General features: G+C 27.4%; 9 protein-coding genes across 9 annotated transcripts; 5 read left to right on the top strand and 4 right to left on the bottom strand.

Annotated features, from left to right (window-relative positions):
• Nucleotides 1–46: 46 nt before the first annotated feature.
• T551_02177 (aspartyl aminopeptidase) lies at nt 47–2,088 on the bottom strand (the record flags this gene model as incomplete). The annotated part of the gene is made up of 14 exons (XM_018374440.1): nt 47–139; nt 186–310; nt 355–457; nt 505–549; nt 595–614; nt 661–761; nt 808–965; nt 1,014–1,060; nt 1,102–1,158; nt 1,204–1,404; nt 1,481–1,656; nt 1,700–1,766; nt 1,810–1,976; nt 2,033–2,088. The coding sequence occupies 14 exons, from the start codon at nt 2,086–2,088 to the stop codon at nt 47–49; spliced, it is 1,416 nt and encodes a 471-aa protein (XP_018229392.1).
• Nucleotides 2,089–2,511: 423 nt separating this feature from the next.
• Nucleotides 2,512–5,258, bottom strand: T551_02178 (uncharacterized protein; the record flags this gene model as incomplete). The annotated part of the gene is made up of 12 exons (XM_018374441.1): nt 2,512–2,592; nt 2,640–2,776; nt 2,820–2,842; nt 2,883–3,001; nt 3,052–3,143; nt 3,198–3,386; nt 3,434–4,187; nt 4,231–4,499; nt 4,543–4,777; nt 4,834–4,882; nt 4,939–5,057; nt 5,103–5,258. The coding sequence occupies 12 exons, from the start codon at nt 5,256–5,258 to the stop codon at nt 2,512–2,514; spliced, it is 2,223 nt and encodes a 740-aa protein (XP_018229393.1).
• A 2,000-nt stretch (nt 5,259–7,258) lies between these two features.
• Nucleotides 7,259–11,115, top strand: T551_02179 (uncharacterized protein; the record flags this gene model as incomplete). The annotated part of the gene is made up of 8 exons (XM_018374442.1): nt 7,259–8,306; nt 8,353–8,554; nt 8,599–9,848; nt 9,891–9,961; nt 10,007–10,535; nt 10,576–10,661; nt 10,703–10,906; nt 10,948–11,115. 8 exons carry the CDS (start codon nt 7,259–7,261, stop codon nt 11,113–11,115), a joined length of 3,558 nt encoding a protein of 1,185 aa, XP_018229394.1.
• Nucleotides 11,116–11,324: 209 nt separating this feature from the next.
• T551_02180 (uncharacterized protein) lies at nt 11,325–12,929 on the top strand (the record flags this gene model as incomplete). Its single annotated transcript, XM_018374443.1, has 9 exons — nt 11,325–11,334; nt 11,374–11,483; nt 11,526–11,788; nt 11,828–11,938; nt 11,988–12,076; nt 12,118–12,201; nt 12,246–12,526; nt 12,571–12,709; nt 12,754–12,929. 9 exons carry the CDS (start codon nt 11,325–11,327, stop codon nt 12,927–12,929), a joined length of 1,263 nt encoding a protein of 420 aa, XP_018229395.1.
• Nucleotides 12,908–14,692, bottom strand: T551_02181 (uncharacterized protein; the record flags this gene model as incomplete). Its single annotated transcript, XM_018374444.1, has 7 exons — nt 12,908–13,135; nt 13,181–13,294; nt 13,338–13,486; nt 13,529–14,006; nt 14,049–14,126; nt 14,233–14,520; nt 14,564–14,692. 7 exons carry the CDS (start codon nt 14,690–14,692, stop codon nt 12,977–12,979), a joined length of 1,395 nt encoding a protein of 464 aa, XP_018229396.1. The 3' UTR covers nt 12,908–12,976.
• A 77-nt stretch (nt 14,693–14,769) lies between these two features.
• T551_02182 (uncharacterized protein) lies at nt 14,770–15,192 on the top strand (the record flags this gene model as incomplete). Its single annotated transcript, XM_018374445.1, has 3 exons — nt 14,770–15,017; nt 15,064–15,104; nt 15,155–15,192. The coding sequence occupies 3 exons, from the start codon at nt 14,770–14,772 to the stop codon at nt 15,190–15,192; spliced, it is 327 nt and encodes a 108-aa protein (XP_018229397.1).
• A 178-nt stretch (nt 15,193–15,370) lies between these two features.
• T551_02183 (uncharacterized protein) lies at nt 15,371–15,683 on the top strand (the record flags this gene model as incomplete). Its single annotated transcript, XM_018374446.1, has 2 exons — nt 15,371–15,408; nt 15,455–15,683. 2 exons carry the CDS (start codon nt 15,371–15,373, stop codon nt 15,681–15,683), a joined length of 267 nt encoding a protein of 88 aa, XP_018229398.1.
• A 1,859-nt stretch (nt 15,684–17,542) lies between these two features.
• Nucleotides 17,543–19,108, top strand: T551_02184 (coproporphyrinogen oxidase; the record flags this gene model as incomplete). Its single annotated transcript, XM_018374447.1, has 6 exons — nt 17,543–17,763; nt 17,820–17,931; nt 17,983–18,027; nt 18,074–18,781; nt 18,825–18,952; nt 18,997–19,108. 6 exons carry the CDS (start codon nt 17,543–17,545, stop codon nt 19,106–19,108), a joined length of 1,326 nt encoding a protein of 441 aa, XP_018229399.1.
• Nucleotides 19,109–19,289: 181 nt separating this feature from the next.
• T551_02185 (uncharacterized protein) lies at nt 19,290–22,197 on the bottom strand (the record flags this gene model as incomplete). Its single annotated transcript, XM_018374448.1, has 15 exons — nt 19,290–19,448; nt 19,491–19,562; nt 19,609–19,653; nt 19,698–19,836; nt 19,884–20,103; nt 20,149–20,279; nt 20,322–20,810; nt 20,868–21,037; nt 21,083–21,164; nt 21,209–21,333; nt 21,383–21,500; nt 21,545–21,585; nt 21,629–21,876; nt 21,920–22,097; nt 22,153–22,197. 15 exons carry the CDS (start codon nt 22,195–22,197, stop codon nt 19,290–19,292), a joined length of 2,262 nt encoding a protein of 753 aa, XP_018229400.1.
• Nucleotides 22,198–22,427: the final 230 nt, after the last annotated feature.

A 22,427-nucleotide genomic window follows, 5' to 3' on the forward strand; every position in this document is an offset into this window, starting at 1 on the left:
TATAAAAGGCGATATGTGATTAATATATTTCATTTTTACATTTACTTCAATCAAGCATTATTGCTTTTTGTATAATTGCATAATTTTCATAGTAACTTTTGAAAAAAAGAATAGAACTATTAATATCATTTACACCTGCCTATAAAAATTGTTAGTATAAAAAAATTAAAAACGGCCATGATTACCATTTCACGAATAGAGTGCATTGATAATTGTGGAATTCCGATATCAACTGTTCTGATTCCGAGAGATGCGCTTAATAAAGGTCCAATTGTACTTCCAGAGGGCATAGTGTTTGAATTTACAAAGACTATATAACAATATTATAAACAAGAAAAAGATAATGAAATTTACATTGAAGATTTACATGCGCTTTTTTGGCAACTTTAAGTGCAAATACTATTCCTGGAGAATTTGTTGCGTAACGTTGGTTAGAATTGATTTTTAACACAAGTCCCTATAGAAAATTATTTAAGTATTATAAAATTATATTAACTGTATTACTTGGTTTAATTTAGGTTTGTGATTAGATTCATGTTTGGAAGAATACTATTTCATATGTTAAAATAAATAATGAAATTTATTTATGTTTACATTAGGATGAATTGCATGTCCTACTGTATTTAGTAAACAAATAAAAAAAAATTATTAAAACCATACCCATATCCGCAGATATTAATAAGCTTTTAGATATCGTTTGTTCAAAACTTATTGAATTATCGTATTTTTGTGCCAATTTAGAATTAAAAAGTCTTTTTATTCTATAGAGATTTATTAAAGACTGTAAAAATATTATTTTGATCAAACACTGATGGTAAAAAAGTTGACTCTGCACCATGAGCACTTACTGAGCCAACTTCTTCATGATCAAATAATGCCATCAATCTGATAATAGAATCTGGTTCTGAGTCTTTTCTTGACTCAAAACTTTCAAGAAAGCCTTGGAGAATAGAATAACACATCGCCTAATATGCTTTTCAGCAATTGGGTTGTCTAGAATACTATATATTTACTTGGTCATCGAGTCTCCCTGAAAAAATAAATTCTTCATTAATTCCGCCTATAAAACTTAATTCAAGTACAATGAAAAAATTACTCTACCAATACAAGCAGGCTGTACATCTTTCAGTATTAGTTCAATATCCATGATTTGATGTTCTAAAAAATTGTTTAATATTAAAGTAAAAAAGCTTTTTCTTCTACTTTCAATATCTAATTCTCGAGCAATCAAATCGAGAAGCTCATGATGATGCCTTAAGGTTGTATTAGTTAGATCTTCTTGATCTTTTAGTTGTTTTCTTGATTCTAGTCCCATAATTGGTAGTAACTGTGTTTCTTTATTGAATTCAAATTTTTGATTAACTTCTCGGTCAAGATGAATTGCAAGCGTTGAAATACGCATTACTAGAAGACTGAGTATAGTTTTTTAAATGAATTAGTCTGCATAAAATTGCAGTGGTAGATCACTAATGAAACCTACATGGTCTTTGAATGTCAATTAAACGCTGTGTGATATTTCCATCTTTGTCTTGAATTATAACACGTCCTGCTACTCCAAGATCTCGATCAAACCATGAATGCCAAATTCCTCCTCCATATGTTTCAATGCCGACTTGAAGATACCCTTCTGATGTTTTTTTAGAAATTGGCTTAATTCTAAAATAAAATTATTAAAACAAAAAAGATAAGATCATGGTACTTTAGTGATGGTGAATCCACATGTGCACCTGAAAAAGCTATCGGATTCCCTGGTTTCCAATCCTTACCTTAAAAATTAACAAATTTACTTTTCAATTGGAAAAAATATACCAATACTAAAAGCAATAATTGAAGCACTATTTCGTGTAATATAATACTTATTTTCCGCTTCAATACTCTTCTCCCAGTGCTTGGATTCTTTCAATTCATTAAACCCAGCGCAAGATAAATATTTGCTGACTGTATTAACAACATGAAATGGTGTAGGTGAACTATTTCTATAAAAAATTGTCAGATATATATAAAAATCTTTTCTATATATCATTATTCTTACAGGAATTTTATGAAATCATCTATATATGGATTTTTTTTTGAATTAACAGAAGACATTTTGTGCTGATTTTCGTAAAATCAAAATCGATGTTGAAACGGAAAGATGCTAAAGCGGATATCTAAGTGTAAATAAAGTATGGTTAATTGAAGTAATAATGAGATGATGGAATAGATGGATCTAGAAAGATGTCGATCCTGGACTAGTTATATTTTTTGTGTATAAAAAGATTGTTATGAAAAACAATTTAAAATTGATAAATTGGAGATAAGTTGAAAAAAATATGGAAAAAACCTTGACAAAGAATAAGTGAGGACACCACGAGGCTTTGGAGAGTATTAGAGAATGAATATTTTTTAATGATGTGTTAAATGTGTATTGATTGTACTTTTGATACATTTTTGCTTAATATTGCCGAAGTTTTATTTGTTTATGTTTTGCTATACGTTAGTGATATACTCTCCATTGTTATTTTTTGACTTTTAGTTGCTAATTTTCCAAGAAGAAAGCCATTGTAAATGAGCCCATTGAGTAGATGGTCCTAGCATGCCAAATGTAATATCCTATTGATAAAATTAGGATAATAAATATATTATTATAGGATTTAGACTTTGAAATGGATAAATGTTGCGACAATGGCTATGTATGCAACGGTAAAAATAATACTTCGTACAATAGTCGATGCAGATCGAGTAAAATGATCGAAAATGAAACCAGTTGTTAAAATTGCAAAAAGCAGTGCAGGAACTAAATATTAGAAATTCAAGAAAATTTTGATTATTTTACATACAGTAATGATGTAGATATAAAACTCTGGAAATAGTTAGTAATGTTGTAAAGTATGTGTAAATACCTTTTCATGATAAAAAATGGAAGATAATAAAGTGCCCATCCCAATACAGGATAAACACCAGAATAATGGAAATGATCAAAGCTATCTAAAGCCCTGTAAGTATTACTAGTAATTAGTGTCTTTTGAATATGCCTTGAGTGAAATCAATATAATGTCGTTTCCAACGAACAGTATAAAATATTGCAAGTACAAAAAAGATGAGAATAGATGCAGTAGATATCCAGTAAACAATTGGATTCCCGAGCATGTAAAATTTGACAACTGTATATAATCAGTTTACTGAGTCTATTTCTAGAGATATAAATTGAGATAAACCTTGATCATCCCATGAGCACATTCGAATACCAACTATAGCTGTAGGCCATTGCCATGCATATGATGCTAATTCATCTTTTTTTCCTTTTTCAGGAATAAGTGCATTGTTTGTATTCATCATGCCTATATTGGCGTGGACAAAATCATGCCAAAAGGAAGGTTTATAGAAATTAACGTTACCTGCGGGCACTGATTTAAGTTAATAAATAATAAATTATTTTAATTTCTTCTTTTACATCGGTCATTCCAGTGATGTTCAATATTCCAGTGTGTAAAATAGTCTTTGGGATTATTTGATTTATCACAAGTAACTTCAATCTGTTTAAATCCCCATTGAGGTAAATGAGTACGTGATGCTCTTAGATAGCAGTTAAGAGAAGTGTGTCGAAGCCGGAATGCAGTTTTTATAGTTTTGATACGAGTGTCTTGCCAATCTGGATCTTTGATAACTTCTATCACCCAGTGGTCATTAGTATCACCTATAGTAAGATTGCCATAACATGAAACTTCACTATTCTTTTTGGTGACAGGAGCAGGGATATTGTGACTATGAAGGTTGCATCCTGTAGACTTATGAATCAAACGAAGAGCATCATTATTTTGTAAGTATTGTATGGGATCCTCGTCAGATACTGGTTTCATTCCATGAATAGGATGAACATACCAATCATTATTTCCATCTCTATGATGATAACAAGTAACCTGCTGCTGAGTAGATCCTTCTGGAAATGTTTGGACATGAGAATGAAGTAACCCTCCTGCATAAGCCATATTTTTTATGGTTACTCTGGAACCATATGCAATATAAATAGGACTTTTGTTGATATCTGTTCCTTCAAGATTTGCTTGAAATAAAGAGCTCATTTGCGCATCACCAGTGCCTGATTTATTTAAAATTCCAAAATGAGTCCAAAAAGTTAGAGCGTAAAATAAAAATGGGACAATAATTAAGGCTATAATACGAGTAATCCAATGTCTTAGATATGTCATCTAAAAATTAAAAGGATATTTGAGTGTATGTAGTTATCTTTACCTTTGGCATTTTATAATCTCCAAACTTGACCCAAAGATCATCAATTGTATATAAACCACATAAAATTGTTATAAAAATACCAACCCATTTAATGCTACAAACACATCCAATGGACACACCTGTTATAAAAAGCCATTTGTGCCATCGGTATGAGAATGGTCTAAGGCGATAAGAATGAAATTTAAATAAACTATAAACTGTGGTCATAGAAAAGAAGAGCAGCATGCTATCTAAAAGAATAAACCTGCTAATTGTTGCAAGAGAATTATCTTATATATATAAGAAGCTAAAGAATTTGAAGATGATATTTACCGAATAAGACCATTAATCCTACAAGAAATGCTGCATAAAAAGAATAATTTAATTCAATTGCCGTAAAATATGCTAAAGGTATACATAATGCACCAAATACTGCACAAAATGCGCGCATAAATTGATAATTAACAGGTTTTGGATATTTTGTGCCGCTTTCAAATATAAATGTTCCATTGTGGCCAGACAAGTATCCCGATAATCCAATTAGTGTTTTTCCAAGAGGAGGGTGAACCTAAAAGTAAAATTTTAGTAAAAGTACGCCATACATGACTATATTTATTTACATACATCGAAATAAAATTCTCTTTTAATATAATAAGATGAAAATTTTCCAAAACTTGAAAAAATATTATTAGAAACGTTGTCTTTAATATGCTTCAAGTGCAAGCTTACTGTGCTTCATCCCAAACGACACGATTGGAATACGAAATACGATACAATCTTGTAAATAAGGCCAATGCAAATAAAATAATTGGAACTATAACAAGAACTATACATTTTGAAATTTTCTTCTAAAATCATTTTGTTAATATATAATTTTTCTTAAACGTTCTTACTTGTACTAAACACTTCTTTTCTTTTATAAAATCTTTTTTTTTATTATCTTGTTCTAATAATTCTTGCTCTGTATTATGTGATAACTTATTTGAATCATTGTTTTCATGTCGTTTTCGAAGTGATTCTTTAAATATACTTGTTGAATACGCTGACATGAGAGTTTTCTGTGATGCTATGTTTTATAAAGATTTAAAAACACTGTTATTTGTTGATTTTACTTTTTTTTTGAAATTATGTTCGTTGAATTGTATAATCGTTCAAGTTAAAAAAAGATATTAAAATGTATGTTTTTATATTGAATACAAACTACTAGGAATTGTACAAATGCTTTGATTTTAGTTTTCTATATCTTTTTATCTATATTAGATATTTCTTTGTAAATTTATAAGATTTATATAATTTATTTATAAATATTTTTAATTGATGCAGAATTTTGATAAGGGATTAAAAGGTTCTTGATGTGAAATTTATTTCCTTTTTATTTACGCAGTGTTTCGAGTACTAAATGTTTATAAAATATTTATTTAAATATATTTTTGGTTATGTTAGTAAATATTTTCGAAATTGATAATGTATATATAATATTATAGTGTTAATGATAAAGAAATCAGAAAAAATAACATATTAAAAGTGGGATATTATTGAAGAATTAATTGAAATTTGTTCTATGTAAAATGCATTTTTTGTGTGAATTTGTTTTTTATGATATATTTAGTTATTTATTGTATAATTGCTACTAGTTGTAAATTGGTATATAGCGAGTTTACATATAAAATATATGGTTATTGTAGAAAAGTTTTTTAACATGTGATACCATGAATATTCTGTCTTATGACATTCATTATGCATGCTATTCAAGAATCTTTTATATTACGAACAAAATAAATATATACCAATACCATTCTACATTATTATACTATGTATTTAAGTGAATATTTAGTAATTCACATTAATGATTAACAATAATATTATAATTACTAATCAGAATTATAATTTATTGTTTCTAAATAATTCGTATATACATAATATTTTTTTGTATTTTCTCTGATATTTATTTTGAAGAGGCCTCTTTTTGATCAAGTATTCTGCCGTTTGTTATATATGATTCTAAGATTTTTCTAAAGTTCGTATAAATATTATAACATATTAAAAATAAAAAGAAATATGTATTTTGTTTAAAAAATGAAATTGTGATTAAAAGACATGATTAAAAGACTAAATTGAAATATAGAACTCTAGAAAATGCTGTTGGATATATCTACCAAGAAAATCTATTTTAACTATTAAAAAAGTTTGTTTTTCACGTGTATATTTCGATCTAGTTGAAAAGTAAAAAGTGAACAGTAAGGACAGATATCGTATTTAGTACTTTTTATTATTTTCTGAGGACATAAAGTAAAAACGTTTCGTTTTCATGTTATATCTTTTCCAGAAATACTATTTCTATGCACCCAACTACATCATTTCTGTCCTTATTCCTGTACACTTTTTTCTTCTTCATAGACGGATCGTGACCCCCAGGAGCGACTGATGCCATTCTTTGCGTTTCAATATTTCCCTAAGCTTTAGAAACCTACTAAACCCCAATGCATTTGTGCTCTGTGTACTCAAAAACCGTGGCTGAAACAGCCGTCGATCGCTGAAATCAAGAAAACAGCTATCTCGCCAGTAGCATGCTGTACTAAATAATGTAATCAATATTAACGAACAGTAGATGCTATTTCCCATCAGATCCTTCATATTTACTAACATGCCTACCATGGCCGATGCAATAATGAAAGTGATATTAGAAAAACAGTCAAAAAATACGGTGATGCTGCTGTTGGAACAAATAAAAACGGCAGAAAATGGCATAGACAATACATCTTCTTCTTCAGCTTCTTTTTTTATTCTTTTTATTCTTTTTTGATTTATCTTAAAAAAAAATAGATTTTCTTGTTTTCTGACGTCTTTTCTGACATCTCGTCCTTCTCTGACGTGGGTCACGTGATACAACGCGTTTGGTGCCATGTTTCGAGAAGTCACGTGACAAGCTGGTTGATTTCATTTGCCTTAACGTCCGTCTTTAACGTTCACAAAAAAGATATTTCTTAAAAAAAGAAGAATTTATAGAGAATAAGAAGATTGAACGTCTGTAAAACATTTATTTTGTTTAATGGATGCAAGTCGTTCTTTATTGGATCTTTTACGACCTAATCCGTGTTCAAAAGAGCGAAATAATCAGGGATCTGTAGGACCATCAAAGGGGATTAGTGATGTTCAGAGTAATTTTTTGTCGATATTGATGGGGAAGCCTGGAGATGCACTTGACAAATCAGGATCTTTGTCTCTTAAGCCGGCGTTTCAGCCGGAATATATCTCTAGTTTCATTGAATCGAAGAATGAGGGTTTGTTGAAAGATGTGGTTAAGAAGGAGCGTTCTGTGTCTGCATCTGAGCGTCCTGTAAATGTATCTGGTACTACAGCTGCACCTAGTGTAGACAGGAGTGTTTCTGCGACTGTTTCTCCATCAGCTGCATCACCTGGTGTTTCGTCGTCTGCAGTGTCAATGACTCCATCTCAGAATGGTCTTTTGTCGATTCTTTTAACTGACGTTCCACCTTCTGATGTTTCTGTGCCTTTAGTTTCATCAACGGGTGATGTATCTTCCAATGCATGGACAGTGGGTACACCCGTAAGTGGAGGATCATTAGGTGCTTCTGCAACTGTGCCTGCTGCTGCACCGTTGACTGCAACAGCTCCTGTTGCATCTTCTACGTCTATTGGGACACTACCGATAAATGAGAAAACACCAAAAACATTGTTTGCTACGACTAACATTTTTGATCAGTTGTCTGTTACAAATCCTAGAATGTCTGATTTAAAACCAAAAAAAATACTCAAAGCGCCTCCTAGGACGAATGAATCTGGTGTTCCTAAGCTTGAAGGAGAATCTATTCCTGTAAAAAATCTTGCTGATCATTCTTCGGTTCAAAAAATCAATTTAAAAAAAGACTATGATCTTGGAAAGCCTCATGGCGTTCGAAGGATTATTTTTCCAGATGCACCTTTCCTGAGACTAGTGATACCGCTTGCAAAAAACTTGGGGTTTTGCGATAAAATCGAATTGTCAGAAATTGCTCGATTGACTATAACATTTGATTCATTAAATAATCACACAATTGATGCCGATAAAAATTATTTGGCTTACGCTATACCTAAGGGTAGGTGATTTTTTTTTCTTTTTTTAAAATATTAAGGTATTATTAGATGGAAATTTGCGTCTTATGAATCAAGACGATGGTTCTCATATTTTATTAACAGGTCAACTTGGATCGAAAATACATGATATATCGTTTTCTAAATATGCTATAAATCCTGATAATATTACTTATCTTATGAGTACAAATTCAAATGGTGGAGTTATTATATGGAACATTCTGAAAACGTCATTCAATAATCCTTCTAAATCGTATGAATTTTTTCAACATTTTTATTCTTCTAATATTTTTCAAGTGTTAAAATGGTTTTTCGATTTAATGGAGAACATTCTATGTCTAATACAGAAATAAGAGCTAAATTTTGTCCAATACCAAATATTGTTGCTATTAAGCTTTTGAATCGTATATACTTTTTTAAGTTTAGTCATGATCGGTTTGAAGAGCTTCAAAGATATGAAATTTCTCTTTCAAATGCTAATATTGGTTTTATTGTTGCAGAGAAATATATTGAGGATTTTTCGTTTTCTCCTGATGGGAGAGTTCTTGTTACGATTCATGAGGATGGGACTGCCGAATTATGGACTGTTTACGAACATATAGAACATAGCATTAAGTTCGTTATATCTGCACCTTTGCTTTCATATGCTGTTTCTAATGAGCCTTTGTGCTGGGTTTCTTTCATAGGTTTAAAACAGCCAGGTGTTCTTTCTAAACATCTTGTATTTGGTTTGAGGAATAATAAGAAATTATATCTTTTGGATTTAGATTCTGGTTTAATCTCTCAGGAGCTTGTTTTAACTGGAAATAGTGAAAATAGTAATTCCGAAGTCTCTTCTGTTGCTTTATATGATAGTGATTCACAAAATTTAATTGTTAATGATCATTTTGGTTTTCTATATCGATTTCATTATAATAATAAAGATTTGGATACATCTATGACGCAAGATTCTTATATTAAATCTTTGGTTTCTAAAAATACTACTATTGATGCTTCTTCTAAAAATTGGTCCCTTTTTGATAGTTTTTATGTATTTAGTTTTGTTTCGAAAAGGATTCTTCATAATTTTAATGTTGTATCTATAAATGATTCGACTTTGGATTTATTTGCTGCACATGATAAGGGTTATACAATTCTACATCTTCCTAATTTAGAACAAGAAATAGCAAAAGAGGAATTGAGTGAATCGAATATAAATATGTATACGCCTCAAAGTATAGTTATAAGTGATAGTAGTAATGATGTTGTAAAGCCTGTGAATCATAATAAAGAAATTTCAACTGAACAAAAAATTTCTTCTGATACTAGGTTCCAGAATGCTCAGGATCTGAAACAGGAGACTGTTAGAATTAATAAAAGGAAAAAATTAAAAAATGATGATATTTCTTCTGTGAATAAAAAAGAAATTAATGATATTGGTGAATCTTCTGAATTGAATTTCTCACTCGGTGCATTAAATATTAATGACAATTCTTTCAATACATTTGATCAAGTAAATTTGAAAAAATTTATTAAAGTTTTTATTTCTACTGAGTTTAATAAGCAAAGTAAGATCTTAAATGTTTTAAGTTTTATTCTCATAAAAAAAGGCAAAAAAATTGAGGAAATTATAGCTCAGAGGGATGAAGTCAGAGTAAATCAAGAGAAGTTATTGCTGCAAGTAAGTTACTAAAATCATATATATATATATATTAATTAGATAAAGGTTTTTGAAAATTTAAATAATAATATGAAAGAATTAATAGAAAAAAATGTTTCTTTGTCAGTAAAGAATAATATCTTACCTATTATTAATAAATTCTCTTCAACTACTGATAGACAACCGACACAATTAATGTCGTATATAAAAAAATTAAGTCATGAATTAGCTGCAGAAATTCATAATACTTATATGAAATCTATGGATAAAACATGTTTAGCTCGGGATATATCTGAAAATCTTGAAAAGGTACTTGTTAAGGGGTTAAGTTCTGAAATGGAGTCTTTTATAAAAGGAGTTATTATTCAATTAGAAAATTCTTTTTTTCAGAAAATAGCTCAAATAGAAAACAAATACGATGAAAAAATAGATTTTCTATTAAAATACATCTGTGAAGAAAGAAAGAAGGATCTTTCTAATATTGAGGTCTTACTAAAAAATGTTTCATCATTAGAAATGCATGTTTCTAGTTTGTTATTTAAAATGAATTTAGATAAATCTGATATGGGTTTAGAAAATACTTCAAAATCTTTAGGTAGATGAATTATTTAAGAAATATATTTAACCATATTTAGGAGATTTTCATAAATCTAAAGAAGAAGTTATGTCATCAGTTAAAGATTTGCTAGCCAAATCTTATTATAATGATGTTTTAGCGATTGTATTTTCTCTTTTATTTATTTTTGGTTTAATGTGTTTTAGTGGGCTCAATCTCCGTATAAGGATGAATTATTTGATATTTATGTTACTATAGATCCTAAAGTTATGTTAGCCAATGCTAGTTATATTATTTTGTTTTCAGTAGCTAATACATTATCCGAAATGATGGATGATATTGATGACCCATTGATGGAAAAGAAATTGCAATGGTTAGAACTTTGTTTCAAATTACTGATGGGCATGGAGGTATATTGATTTTTTTTCTGTATATTAACTAATGTTTTTAGAGTCATCATTTTTCAGGAATTACTTCGAAAATACTCATTTTGATTGAAAATAGAATGGATAATTTGTATGAACGGCTGCGTCAGGTTGTTCCTAGAGTTTCTTATTCACGAATTGTCTTGTCTATTCTTCATTTTGCTAGTGAACTTAGACAATTTTTTAATGAATAAGTATGTTGTTTTTTGCTATTCAAGATGACGAAATATTTATACTAGTAATTGTAAATAATAACATGGATCATTATTTCTGTATTTATATTAATTATTTATATTTTTTCCTTAATTATTGACTATCGACCATTATTATTTTAATATTATTGATTTTTACTAAATAGATTGTTAAATGGCTGGAGATAGGCTAAATGTTCCTGGATTTTTTTATGGAAATGCGTTTTTTTTTTATTTTAAGATGTTTTTTAATTATTTTAGATGAAAAAAAACGAAGGTATTTTAAGATTTTTGAAAACCATTTTGTAGATGCTTCATACCCATATTCTTTGGAAAATATACGAAAAAAGAACAAAATAGAATTTGAAAGGGTATATTTCGTGCTTTTTCTTGGTTTTTTATCAATTTTTTAGAAAAAAGCAGCTCTATTGGCTCAAATGACTCAAAAAGTAGAAACATGTTTTTTTCAAAGAAATATTGATCGGGAAGTTGGAAAGCAACGTATAGGATATACAAAACAGTCTATTTTTCGTTCTTATGATACTTTATGGATAAATCGGCTTTTTATGCATCATATTAAAGAGCCAAATATTGATCGTGGTAGTTTGATCACTTGTTTAAATTTTACTCCTGATATGAATCATATTTTGTTTGGAACATCTTATGGTTTATTGGGGTTATTTTTTCACTTTATTTCTCTTTTTCATATTTTTAGGGCTATTAGAATAAAATCTACAGAAGATGTTTATGAGCCTTTTCAGTGGAATATTTCTCGATCTACTTCGGAATTGACGTCTTTGGATATTGATTCTGGAGGAAAATTTATGTAAGATAGTGTTTTCGAAGTTTTTGTCTAATTTTTGACGATTCTGAAGTTGTACATTTATGGGTGATCAGAAAAATCCCGGTCATTTTCAAATAGGTGTTATAAAAAATAATATAGAAGAAAACATACTTAATTTCGGTATATTTTATGAGCATATGTATTTTTTTTATAATTAGTAGATACTAATATAACTATTGTACCTCGAAGGAAAAATGCTTTATGGGCATCTGCTATTTCCCCGTCTGGTCAATTAGCTGCAGTTGGTTTGGATTTAGTTATAAAATATTTATTTGTTTGACAATGTTAGGCGGATCTAAGATGGTTATGGTGATTAAAGGAATTGATAATAATGTTGAATGTATTACACATTTTTATAATCTTAAAAGTGATGTTTTTGCTGTTGATTTTTTAAATTTAAATGTATTTTTGACTGGCTGTCGTAATGGATGGGTAGATTTTTTTGATGTTCGATGTGAAGAGAGGGCTCTGTTACGTTCTGTTGAATCAGGAATTCGACACAAATCTAGTGTTGCAAGTTTTGGTTTGGTTGGGGATTATTATCTCATTGTTGCAGGATTGAAAAGTTCTGTATGTATTGAATATGTTATTTGCTTGTTGTTTAAATATTATAGCTTGATATGTATGATATAAGGATGCTTCGTTCTAGAGATTCATTTTCTCAATCTGTATTATCATTTAATGGTTATGTAAATGAATATTCTTTTGGGCTTGGTTTTGATATTAGTTTTGATAAAAGAATTGTTGCAGCAGGTTAGAATGAAATACATTTGTATTTTTTAACTAATTATTTCAAGCGGGACAAGACCAAGTACGTTTTTGGTCTACATTAGATGGAAAACTATTGCGGAAGAAACCTATAGAATTTAACAAGGCGCCACGCGCATTCAAATTTTGCCAAATGTCGACTAGATGGCTTGAGGAGTTATGTATTGCAAATGAAACACATTTGGAATGGTGGTGTTCTAGTTAATATTATTCATATGGTTTTGCTATTATATGTATAAAGCGGGAAAGATATTATCCTACTAAGTAATTTTCTAGCTCGAAATCTATACTTTTTGCAATTTTTTGGATGAAATCCCAACCAACATTGACTTTCCAACGGCTTGTGCTATCTAGTTTATTAGATGCTAATGATGTTCTAATAAGCATTTTTAGAGAAGCTAATGCTTCAATCTTGAGTATTTATTAGTTTGTTTTATGACATTAGAATAATTATACTTGATTATAAATATCAGAAGTTAATACATCTTCATCTGATTGAATTGCTAAAAATATAGCTAGCATTCTTTCCAATACAAATGATTTAGGTCCTATAAGTCTTTGGTTAGTCATCTATCGGTGTGTTAGCTTGACTTTTTATACAGTAGTTTCTTACTATAGATGCTGACTTTTTTACTCGTTTTCTTTTTTTTGTACTACTTTTGCATTTAGAGAAAAGAGTGGAATCAAGTAAAGGAGAGTTATATGATGCTAAATAAGATGCTATAATGAGATGTTTTGAGGTCCAAGAAAGATCCATAATATCTAATGATTTATTTAAATGTAATATATTTTTCAAAATCATACCTATGTTTTTTAGATAAGGTCTTAGTGTATTAAGATATGTAAGTTTTGAGAGTTCTTCAAGAATTACTTTAGATGAAGAAAGTATAGAAGTTTGTTGACTATATTTATAAAGTTTTATGATATCTTTTTTATTCGCTTTGCCTTCTTCTATAGGTTTTATAAATATAGGCCAGAGCTTTTTCGATATAGAAAAGAATAAATCAAAATCACCTTCTATAATTGAGTTAAAGGTATCCCATAAAATCCCGCAGAATTTTTGCCAAAGATTAATATAATCGGTACTTGTCATTGCATTTTCTTTTTCAAATTTAAGAGTATCAGATAATAATCTAAGTGATTCTTCATGTTTGCATATTACTTCAAGAAATTCTGATCTGGAATAGGATGGAAAATGAATAATAGGAACATGATACGATCCCCAAGTCAAGTTGTCTAATGATGTTGTTATTAAAACGGTTGTTAACCAAGGAACAAAAGACTGTATATACTAAGTATTTGTATACTGTTTTAAAGATCTAACCATTTCTGACAATCTTAATAAGACAATTGTGGGAACATTGACCTTAAAATAATGTAATTGTTCAGTGTTGTCAAAAACCTATACAGATGTAAGTGTTTTATTGAAAAAGACTTTTTGAATGTTTATTTGTATCTTTCATGTCGAAAGCTGTTTATTTATGTAAAAAAAGAGACAAGCAACTTACCAAGATGATATTGCTCGTCCAATTAGCTTTTAAAAAGATATTTTGAATAGAAACAGTAAAAGTTGTCAAATCATAAGACTTGAGCTTTTCATAAGGCTCATCTAGGCCTACTAGTTTCTTCAATTGACATATTGTGCGCTCAAAAAGGATACGTAAAGAAAAACAGTCTTGACAGTCAATCCATATAAAATCCGCCTCCATTGACTTAAGAACTGCCCGTAAAATACTTGTTTTTCCAGTAAAGTGATATCCATGTATTATAAGAGATGAAATTTGTGCTGTTTTTTTCTATTTCTGTGTCACAAAATCCACCAACTTTTCAAAAACAAACTTTGCCCAAAATTTCTCCTAAAAGCTCTATTTGAACCGCTCTAAAAGGATATATATTTTTTACACATATGAATTTATCTTTTTTTTCTGTTTTTTCTGTCTTTTCTGCTTTTTCTTTCTCTTTTGACATACTTTATAGTTTAATACTTTTTTTTGACGTCATCAAGAACTTATCGATTACTACAATAATGTTCACTAAAATTACAAATGTTTAAATTGCCGTCAAAAAAGCGGTTACAAGAGGTTGCAACTGTTGTTTCACGTATATTTGGTACTACTTTCAATGTGGATTGCCGTCGGAACGGAAACCGTATTCTTCGCCAACGATTTCGTGGGCCAGCTATACTTGATTATTATTCGAGGATGGATATTAATCCTAAAACAATAATTCGGTCGTTTCCAGAGCTTAAACTGTCAGATCCTGTTGAAGAAGCTCGTAAGGCCGATGTAGATAGGTTGGATTTTTTTTCCGGTGAAAATAGTGTATTATTAAGTGTTTAGACGGCGCCGACGAGGTAAAGGGCCACCAGCAAAGTCTAAGGGTATATTATGGTGTAATTTGGTATTTTTCATTTTTTTTACATGTTTTTAGTTAAAAAAGAGGCGAAAACTGCACAGAAAAAGCGTTAGTGGAAATGTTATGCAGTTTTGAGTGTTTTTATAGATGAAATGTGAAGTTATAGTGGTTAAACTCACTTTAATTGCTGGGATTCTGTTGGAGATTTTGTAAAAAGTGTTTATATGTTGTTTGAATAATAATGGTTTTATTCTTTGATTTTTTGTTCGCAAAATTACAAAAAAAACAAAAATGTCAATTGTTTCGAAAAATATTTATTTAATTTCGAGGTATTTGGATTCTGTGGCTTTTATAGTTTTAGTTATGTTTTTTTAGATGGGTTGATCCTGTTTTTGCTGTGGGTGTAGGTAGTTTTAGTTATTTTCTGTATGAAAGAAATCATCCGCGTCCAGAGCATTGTTCTTTGAATGAATTGTTGCAAAGGAAAAAAGATTGTAGGTATTCTGTTGATGAAAGTATGTTTGATATGTATTTTCATCAATATTTATTTTTGGGAAGTGTTAATTTGAGTTATTATAGTTTTAAAAAATGGGAAAATAGTTGAATAAGTATTTTTAGCTATATTTGGGTTTTTTATTTTTATATCAATTTGTATGACGTACAATAGTTGTGAGTGTGTATTTTTATAATAAATTAGTAGAGCTTGTAAAAGGGATATATAAGTGTGGTTCTGATGTTTTAACAGTTCTACATATAAAAAAATTGAACAAAATGTTTTGTTTTAAGGACTAATTTTTTTCTGAGAAATATGTTTTTTTTATTATTTGTGTACTTTTTATGCTTTTTTCTGTCCTTAAAAACATTTTTAAAGAGAAGATTTCTTTAAATTTTCAGAAGCAATTCTTTTAAGTGTATTATATGTAGTAATGATTTTGGTGAAAGTATAAGTATGATCATTTTTGGAAAATTTAGTCCTAAAGTTATATATATGTATATATATAATATTATATATATAATATATGTATGTATTGATGTTCAATTTATTTTAATCAAGTAAATGTTTGTAGTTTTCATGGTTTATATTATTTAATATGTTATTGTTAATATAGATTGATAAAGATAATGTTTTATTAGATAAAAGACCGATTAGTATAATTTATTGTTTGTTTTGAAATTACAAAATAAGTTTTTAGTTTTCTTAGGACAATTGTTTATAATTACGAAAGATTAAATAATATAAACTTTATGATAAATTTTAATTATGAAAAGATACTTTAAAAACTAAATATTTTAAATTTAACATGAGTATTTTCATTCTATTTCTGAAATTCTTAAATGCGTTTATAATATAAAATATATAGAAGTTTTTAATTGTAAATATGCTTTATTAAGAATTATTTAGGTAAAATTGGTTTATTTGTGAAATGTAATTTTTTAAAATGTTTCTTTTAATATATTTTAAAGAATATAAGTAAACTTTGTAGAATTTTAAGATTAAAAAATGTTTTGATAATATTTATTTTTTTATTAACGCATATTTTTTTCTACTCATTTAAATGTCTATTTTTTTAGATAGATAATTTAAGAATGTTTTGTCACTGAAATTTATATAATATGTTTAAAATGAGTATATAATTAATTTATACTTTTATGAAATATATTATCTTATGTTTTTTTGGTTTAGAGAGTAATTTTAATATGTTTTTTAGAAGTACTTGTATTTCAATTTTTATTTTTTAAAAAAATATTTTTAATTAAAATTAGCTTATATACTGATTTAATTATAAATGTTTAAAAGATTGATTTGTAAAGTTATAAAAAGATTATTTAGGAATATGAATATAATTATTTTATCGGAAAAATGTTATATTTTAGTTTTTAGTATAAAATATTTTAATTTTGGAAATATGGTTCTTTATTAAATAAATATATTTCATTTATTTTTTCAAAAAAAATTAATGTTTTATTGTTATTTCTTTTGGTTCCTTAAAAGAATTGTTTTATTCATAAAATATTGTATCATTTGAATTCTTGCAATTATTATTATTTGTTATTTTCTTATCTTTGAATTTATTGTTATTATATGATTTAAATATTATATTAAAATTTAGACTTTTAAAAAATTGTTTTTGAATTTGAATTGAACTTAAAAAAAGGATTTTGAAATCTTGATTTTAATGTTTAAATTATTTTTTAATTTTTCAGTATTTTTTAGTTAAAACATACTACTTTGAACATATTAAATGTTTCTTAAAACTTTTAGTTTATTAGTAAATAAAAAATTTAGTTTTCTATATTACTTTATTTTTATGTAAAGACTGTTATTTTTATAATATTTTATTATTTTTTAGAGACTTTGGTTTTATAAAAAATTAGTTCATCAGTAAGAAAATTCAATATTATTAAGTTAGTATTATTAGAGTTTTTATACATTAATTATTAATATTTTCTGAGAAATAGGTTATGATTCATCGTCAAGCTTTTCACTTTAATTTTGAGAATTCATTTATATTATTTAGATATATTCAGGCTCCAAAGCCTTTATCAATATTTCCAATAAATGAATTTAAGCGTTTTTCTATTTCTTCATGGCTATATTTAAACAAGAATCTTTCTTTTTTATTTGAAAAACCTCTATTCTCATTTACTCATTATTTAGAGCATCCAACGCACTTAATACAATTGTATGTAATGTGTTTATATATAAACGGCTTAATCTGATTGCTTATATATTCTTTAGAAATCAATTGCATTTTATTTTTCAAAATGTTTTTTCTAAAAAATTATCTTTATGGGGAATGAGATTTACATGGTTTGTACTTTGTAGTATATTTATATATGTCAACAAGAATGTCAGTTTTGATTTTATGTTTTTAAATTGGAGTTTTTTTGACTAAATATAGCAGAATTTTGTTGTCCAATGCCAGTCTATTAATCAAGAGCTGATTGTTTGTATATTATTGCAAATATCTGGAATATTAATATGGACTATAGGGGAATGAATCAAAAACTGGTGAAAATACTTCCATATTTAAACGTATGGAAGAGTTAGTCAAAATAAAACAGAAAGAAATTATTGAGGCTTTACAAGTGATAGATGGCCAAAAATTTGAAGAAGATTCTTGGGAAAGAGATGGGATAGTTGGCAAAACATGTGTTCTTCAAAAGGGAAATGTTATTGAAAAATCAGGTGTTAATATATCAGTAGTGAAAAGAAATTTACCATATGATACTATAGAAAAAATGCGACAAAATCATCAATGTTTGATAAATTTAGGAAAACTATTGGATTTTCATGTATGTGGATTATCAATTGTTGTACATCCTCATAATCCTATGGCACCAAGTATCCATATAAATTATCGTTATTTTGAAGTCGAAGATAATGATGGCTCTCCAAAAATCTGGTGGTTTGGAGGTGGTGCAGATCTTACTCCATCTTATCTTTTTGATGAAGATGCAATTCATTTTCATAGTACTTATAAAGAAGTTTGCGATCGCTACGATAAAGGGTATTATCCAAAGTTCAAAAAATGGTGTGATCAATATTTCTATATTAAGCATCGAGGAGAAACTAGAGGAATAGGTGGAATTTTTTTTGATGATTTAGATAATAAGGACCCAGAAGAACTTTTTTCTTTTATTAAGGATTGTATTGATGCTTTTTTGCCTTCTTATATTCCAATTCTTTTACGTCGAAAGGTAACGCTTTTTTTCTTTTTTTTTAGCTGACTTTTTTTATAAGGATATGGAATATACACCTGAAGAAAGACATTTCCAACAAATAAGACGCGGGAGATATGTAGAATTTAATATGATATATGATAGAGGTACAGCATTTGGACTCAGTATTCCAAGCTCTCGTATTGAATCGTAAGTTTTTCTATTGTTTATGTTTTAGGGATTTATTGGAAAAGGATTCTGATAGCATTGCCTTTTACTGCATCTTGGGAATATCAATATGTTCCAAAAGATCCTCGTGAAAAACGACTAATTGAAATTCTTAAAAATCCAAAAGAATGGATATGATTATATATCATGAAATAATTAGTATATAATAATTTATACAGTATTATGTTTTAATTAAATTATGCATTAGATATTTTGTAGATAATGTTATGAATATTTTGTTATAAAAATTAATTATATCATTAATATGTTTATACTTAACTAAATAGTTGATTCAAAGATTATATAATTTTTCAAAATTTCACTTGAGATTGCGATTTGCTTTTGTTAAATCTGATGGTAATAAAGGGTACTGTGTAGTTGGGTCGTTTTGCTTTATATGAGATGCTAAATTGCACCAAGCATTGCTCATAAGCATATTTTCTTTTTTCAGTCTTGTAATTTCTTCAACATTAGTTTTCTTTATTATTAATATAATGATGAACTTAGAATGTATACTGACTTTCAATTCCTCTATTTGCTTGTTTTTAAGTGAAAGTTCGTTATATAATTCATTTATATTTCCGGATAATGCCTAATTTTATTTAGAATAACTATTAAAGTAAGAATATCTGTTTTACTTTTTCTTTTAATTCTTTTATCATAGTGTTTTGTTTTTTTAAAAGCTTTAAATTATTAAATAGTATCAAGTATAAAATATGTGAGTTACCTGTTTTGCTTTCAAAGTACCTGTTATATTTTGGTTAAGTTCATTTTGAAGTTCTTCTATTTTTTTCTGAGCTTCTAATTGTTTTTTTTTCTCCTCATCTCTATCTTCTGAAATAGAAATAATTATTGAGTTTAATTTACTTAAAAGAATTAATATGGTAACTAAAGGAATTAAACATTAAATTACTTATTTTCTTCTTCCAGTTTTGACAAAACATTTTTGCTATTGATTGATTCTTGTGTTAATTTATCTTTTTCTGTATATAAACTATTAATTAAAACTGCTTGATATTGGTTTTTATTTTCAAGAATTTTGATGTTTTTTTTTAATTCCTCTAATTCAGTTTGCAATTCCTTATGTTCGTTTATTCTATCAATTGAATTTAAATTATAAATATCATCCTGATCTATTAAATCAAATCAATATAAGTTAATAATAAATATATGTTTACTTTCTGATTCCATAATAATATTTTTTTCCAAATTAGATGAATTTTCTGATTTATGTATTTGAATTTCTGAATTTGAGGGATTTTCAGAAAGTTTTTTGGACGATATATATAACGAATTGAATAGTGAATTTCTATTTTTAGTTAATATTATATAGTCTTTTGATGAAACATACTCAGAAAAATTACCCTCATCTTTATCAGTTATTTGAGAACTTAATGTGTATTTTTTTTTGTCTTCTAAATATTTATTCTCGGTTTTATTTTTAGTTTTTTTAAAATTATCTATAATATTTTTTATAACTACGATACTTTTTTCTGAAGATTCTTTTTTAGATATATTAAGTCCTTGTTCTGATACTTGAGATTCAAGATGAATATTTAATTGGTTTCTAAATTGATTACTTGAATATTTTGAGCAATTCTCTGTAGACTTGTTTAAAATTTCTTGATATGATTCTAGTTTTTGTATGTTTTTATCCGATATATCTATTCTATCATCTGTTTTAATAATATTTAAACAATTTGTTAAATGGATGATTTGAGATTCTAATAGCTTCTTTTCTTCGGTGGATTGATTATAAAGAATTTCGAGTGATTTTAGTTCAGACTTATAATTATTCACATCTTTATCATTAACTAATAGACATGTTTTATCCGTGCTTCTATTTAATAATTAGTTTAAAAAAATGATTATTCTTTGCTATTTTATATTTTAATACTCATGTAAAATATTTTTATTGTTTATTTTATTTTGGTCCGGAATATGTGAACTTTTAATTTCTTTATATTTTTTCATGATATTCTTTAACTCTTCAATATTGTTTTTTTCTTCTTGTAATTCTTTTTTCAAAAATATAACTTCGTTTGTTTTCTCCATAAGTTCCTCATTCTATATGAAATTATATTCAAGTTCTTGTTATAAATAAATACTTACTTTATGTGTTAAAGAAGTAATAAATATGTTCTTTTGTTCAATTTCCATGTTCTTTTCTACCATACTGTTTTTATATTGATTTCTAAACGTATTAGTATATATAAATACGAATATATAGTGACTGACAATTCTTGTTTAGATTGATTAAGTTGTGTTTGAAGACTATCTATTTGATATTTATAATTTTCAAATGTATTTTCTGTTCCATTTAATTTTTTTGAAATTATTTCAAGTTTAGATTTCATTGTTTGCTATATAATTAAAGTAAGAATAAAGAACTGATAGAAATAGATAGTAAACCTGATCTTCTCTAAGTTTAATATTTTCTTCTAGAATCACTTTATAGTTTTTCTTTAAGATGTCCTTTTCTTTATTAAGAATTGCCATTTGATCTTCTGTTTGTAGTATTTTTTTTTCACTTATTCAATATAAGTTGTTATAAATTTTAATATATTTTTATACTTTTCTTTATTTTTTGTCTCGTTTTTTTCTAACTCTATGATCTTTACTGTTTAATTTTTTAAACATCTAATGAAATATATTTACCTCGTGAACTGTTTTTTCTAATACTGTTTGTATTTGAAGATCTAAGTTTTGAACTTTTTTTAAATATTTTTTGCGCTGATCTGATAAAAAACAACATGCTAGTACAAGTTTTAGAAATTTAATTGTTTCTTTTTCTGAAAAATTTTTAGCAATGGCTTCCAAGTCTGGAACATATTCATTCGTTTCTGGAAAATATCGGTTTAGACGTTCTTCATAATAACGAGAAAGATATTTATATAGCCGTTTTACTTCTTTACTTAGATACAAATATCTTTAATAATTTTTAGATACTATTATTTAGCCGCAATACCCAGTTGGATGGCCCATTTTCAGTAGGTGTAGCGCCAATTGCACTATGGAAAAAAAGAGAATCAATATCAATTAGAATCCGATAAATAACAACACCATCACATAACTTATCCATAGAACGAATTGCATGTGTTGTATCGTCTGTATCAAATGTGTTGATCTGACATATAGAAATTAGATGTATAAATCAAAAAATGTTAAATCTATCTTAATACCCAATATAAAAGTGCTGTTTCAAGAGATTTCTCGTCTGTTTCCATAATCTTTGCTACTGCAAGTATTTTCTGTGTATGTAGCTATAAATGTTCTTCTTTTTTGTTGAAATAATGATTTATAAAAGTTGAGGTTACTACGATATATACGATTGTATTTATCGTCAGTGGTAATATTTGAAATAATATTTAGAAATGTTTTTATATTCATTCAAAAAAAGTTTCTTTATTATTGAAATTTATAACAAAACTTACAAAGGATTTATAAAAATCGTATA

Source organism: Pneumocystis jirovecii, assembly GCF_001477535.1.
Source record: "Pneumocystis jirovecii RU7 chromosome Unknown supercont1.9, whole genome shotgun sequence".
Taxonomy (NCBI): Eukaryota; Fungi; Ascomycota; class Pneumocystomycetes; order Pneumocystales; family Pneumocystaceae; genus Pneumocystis; species Pneumocystis jirovecii.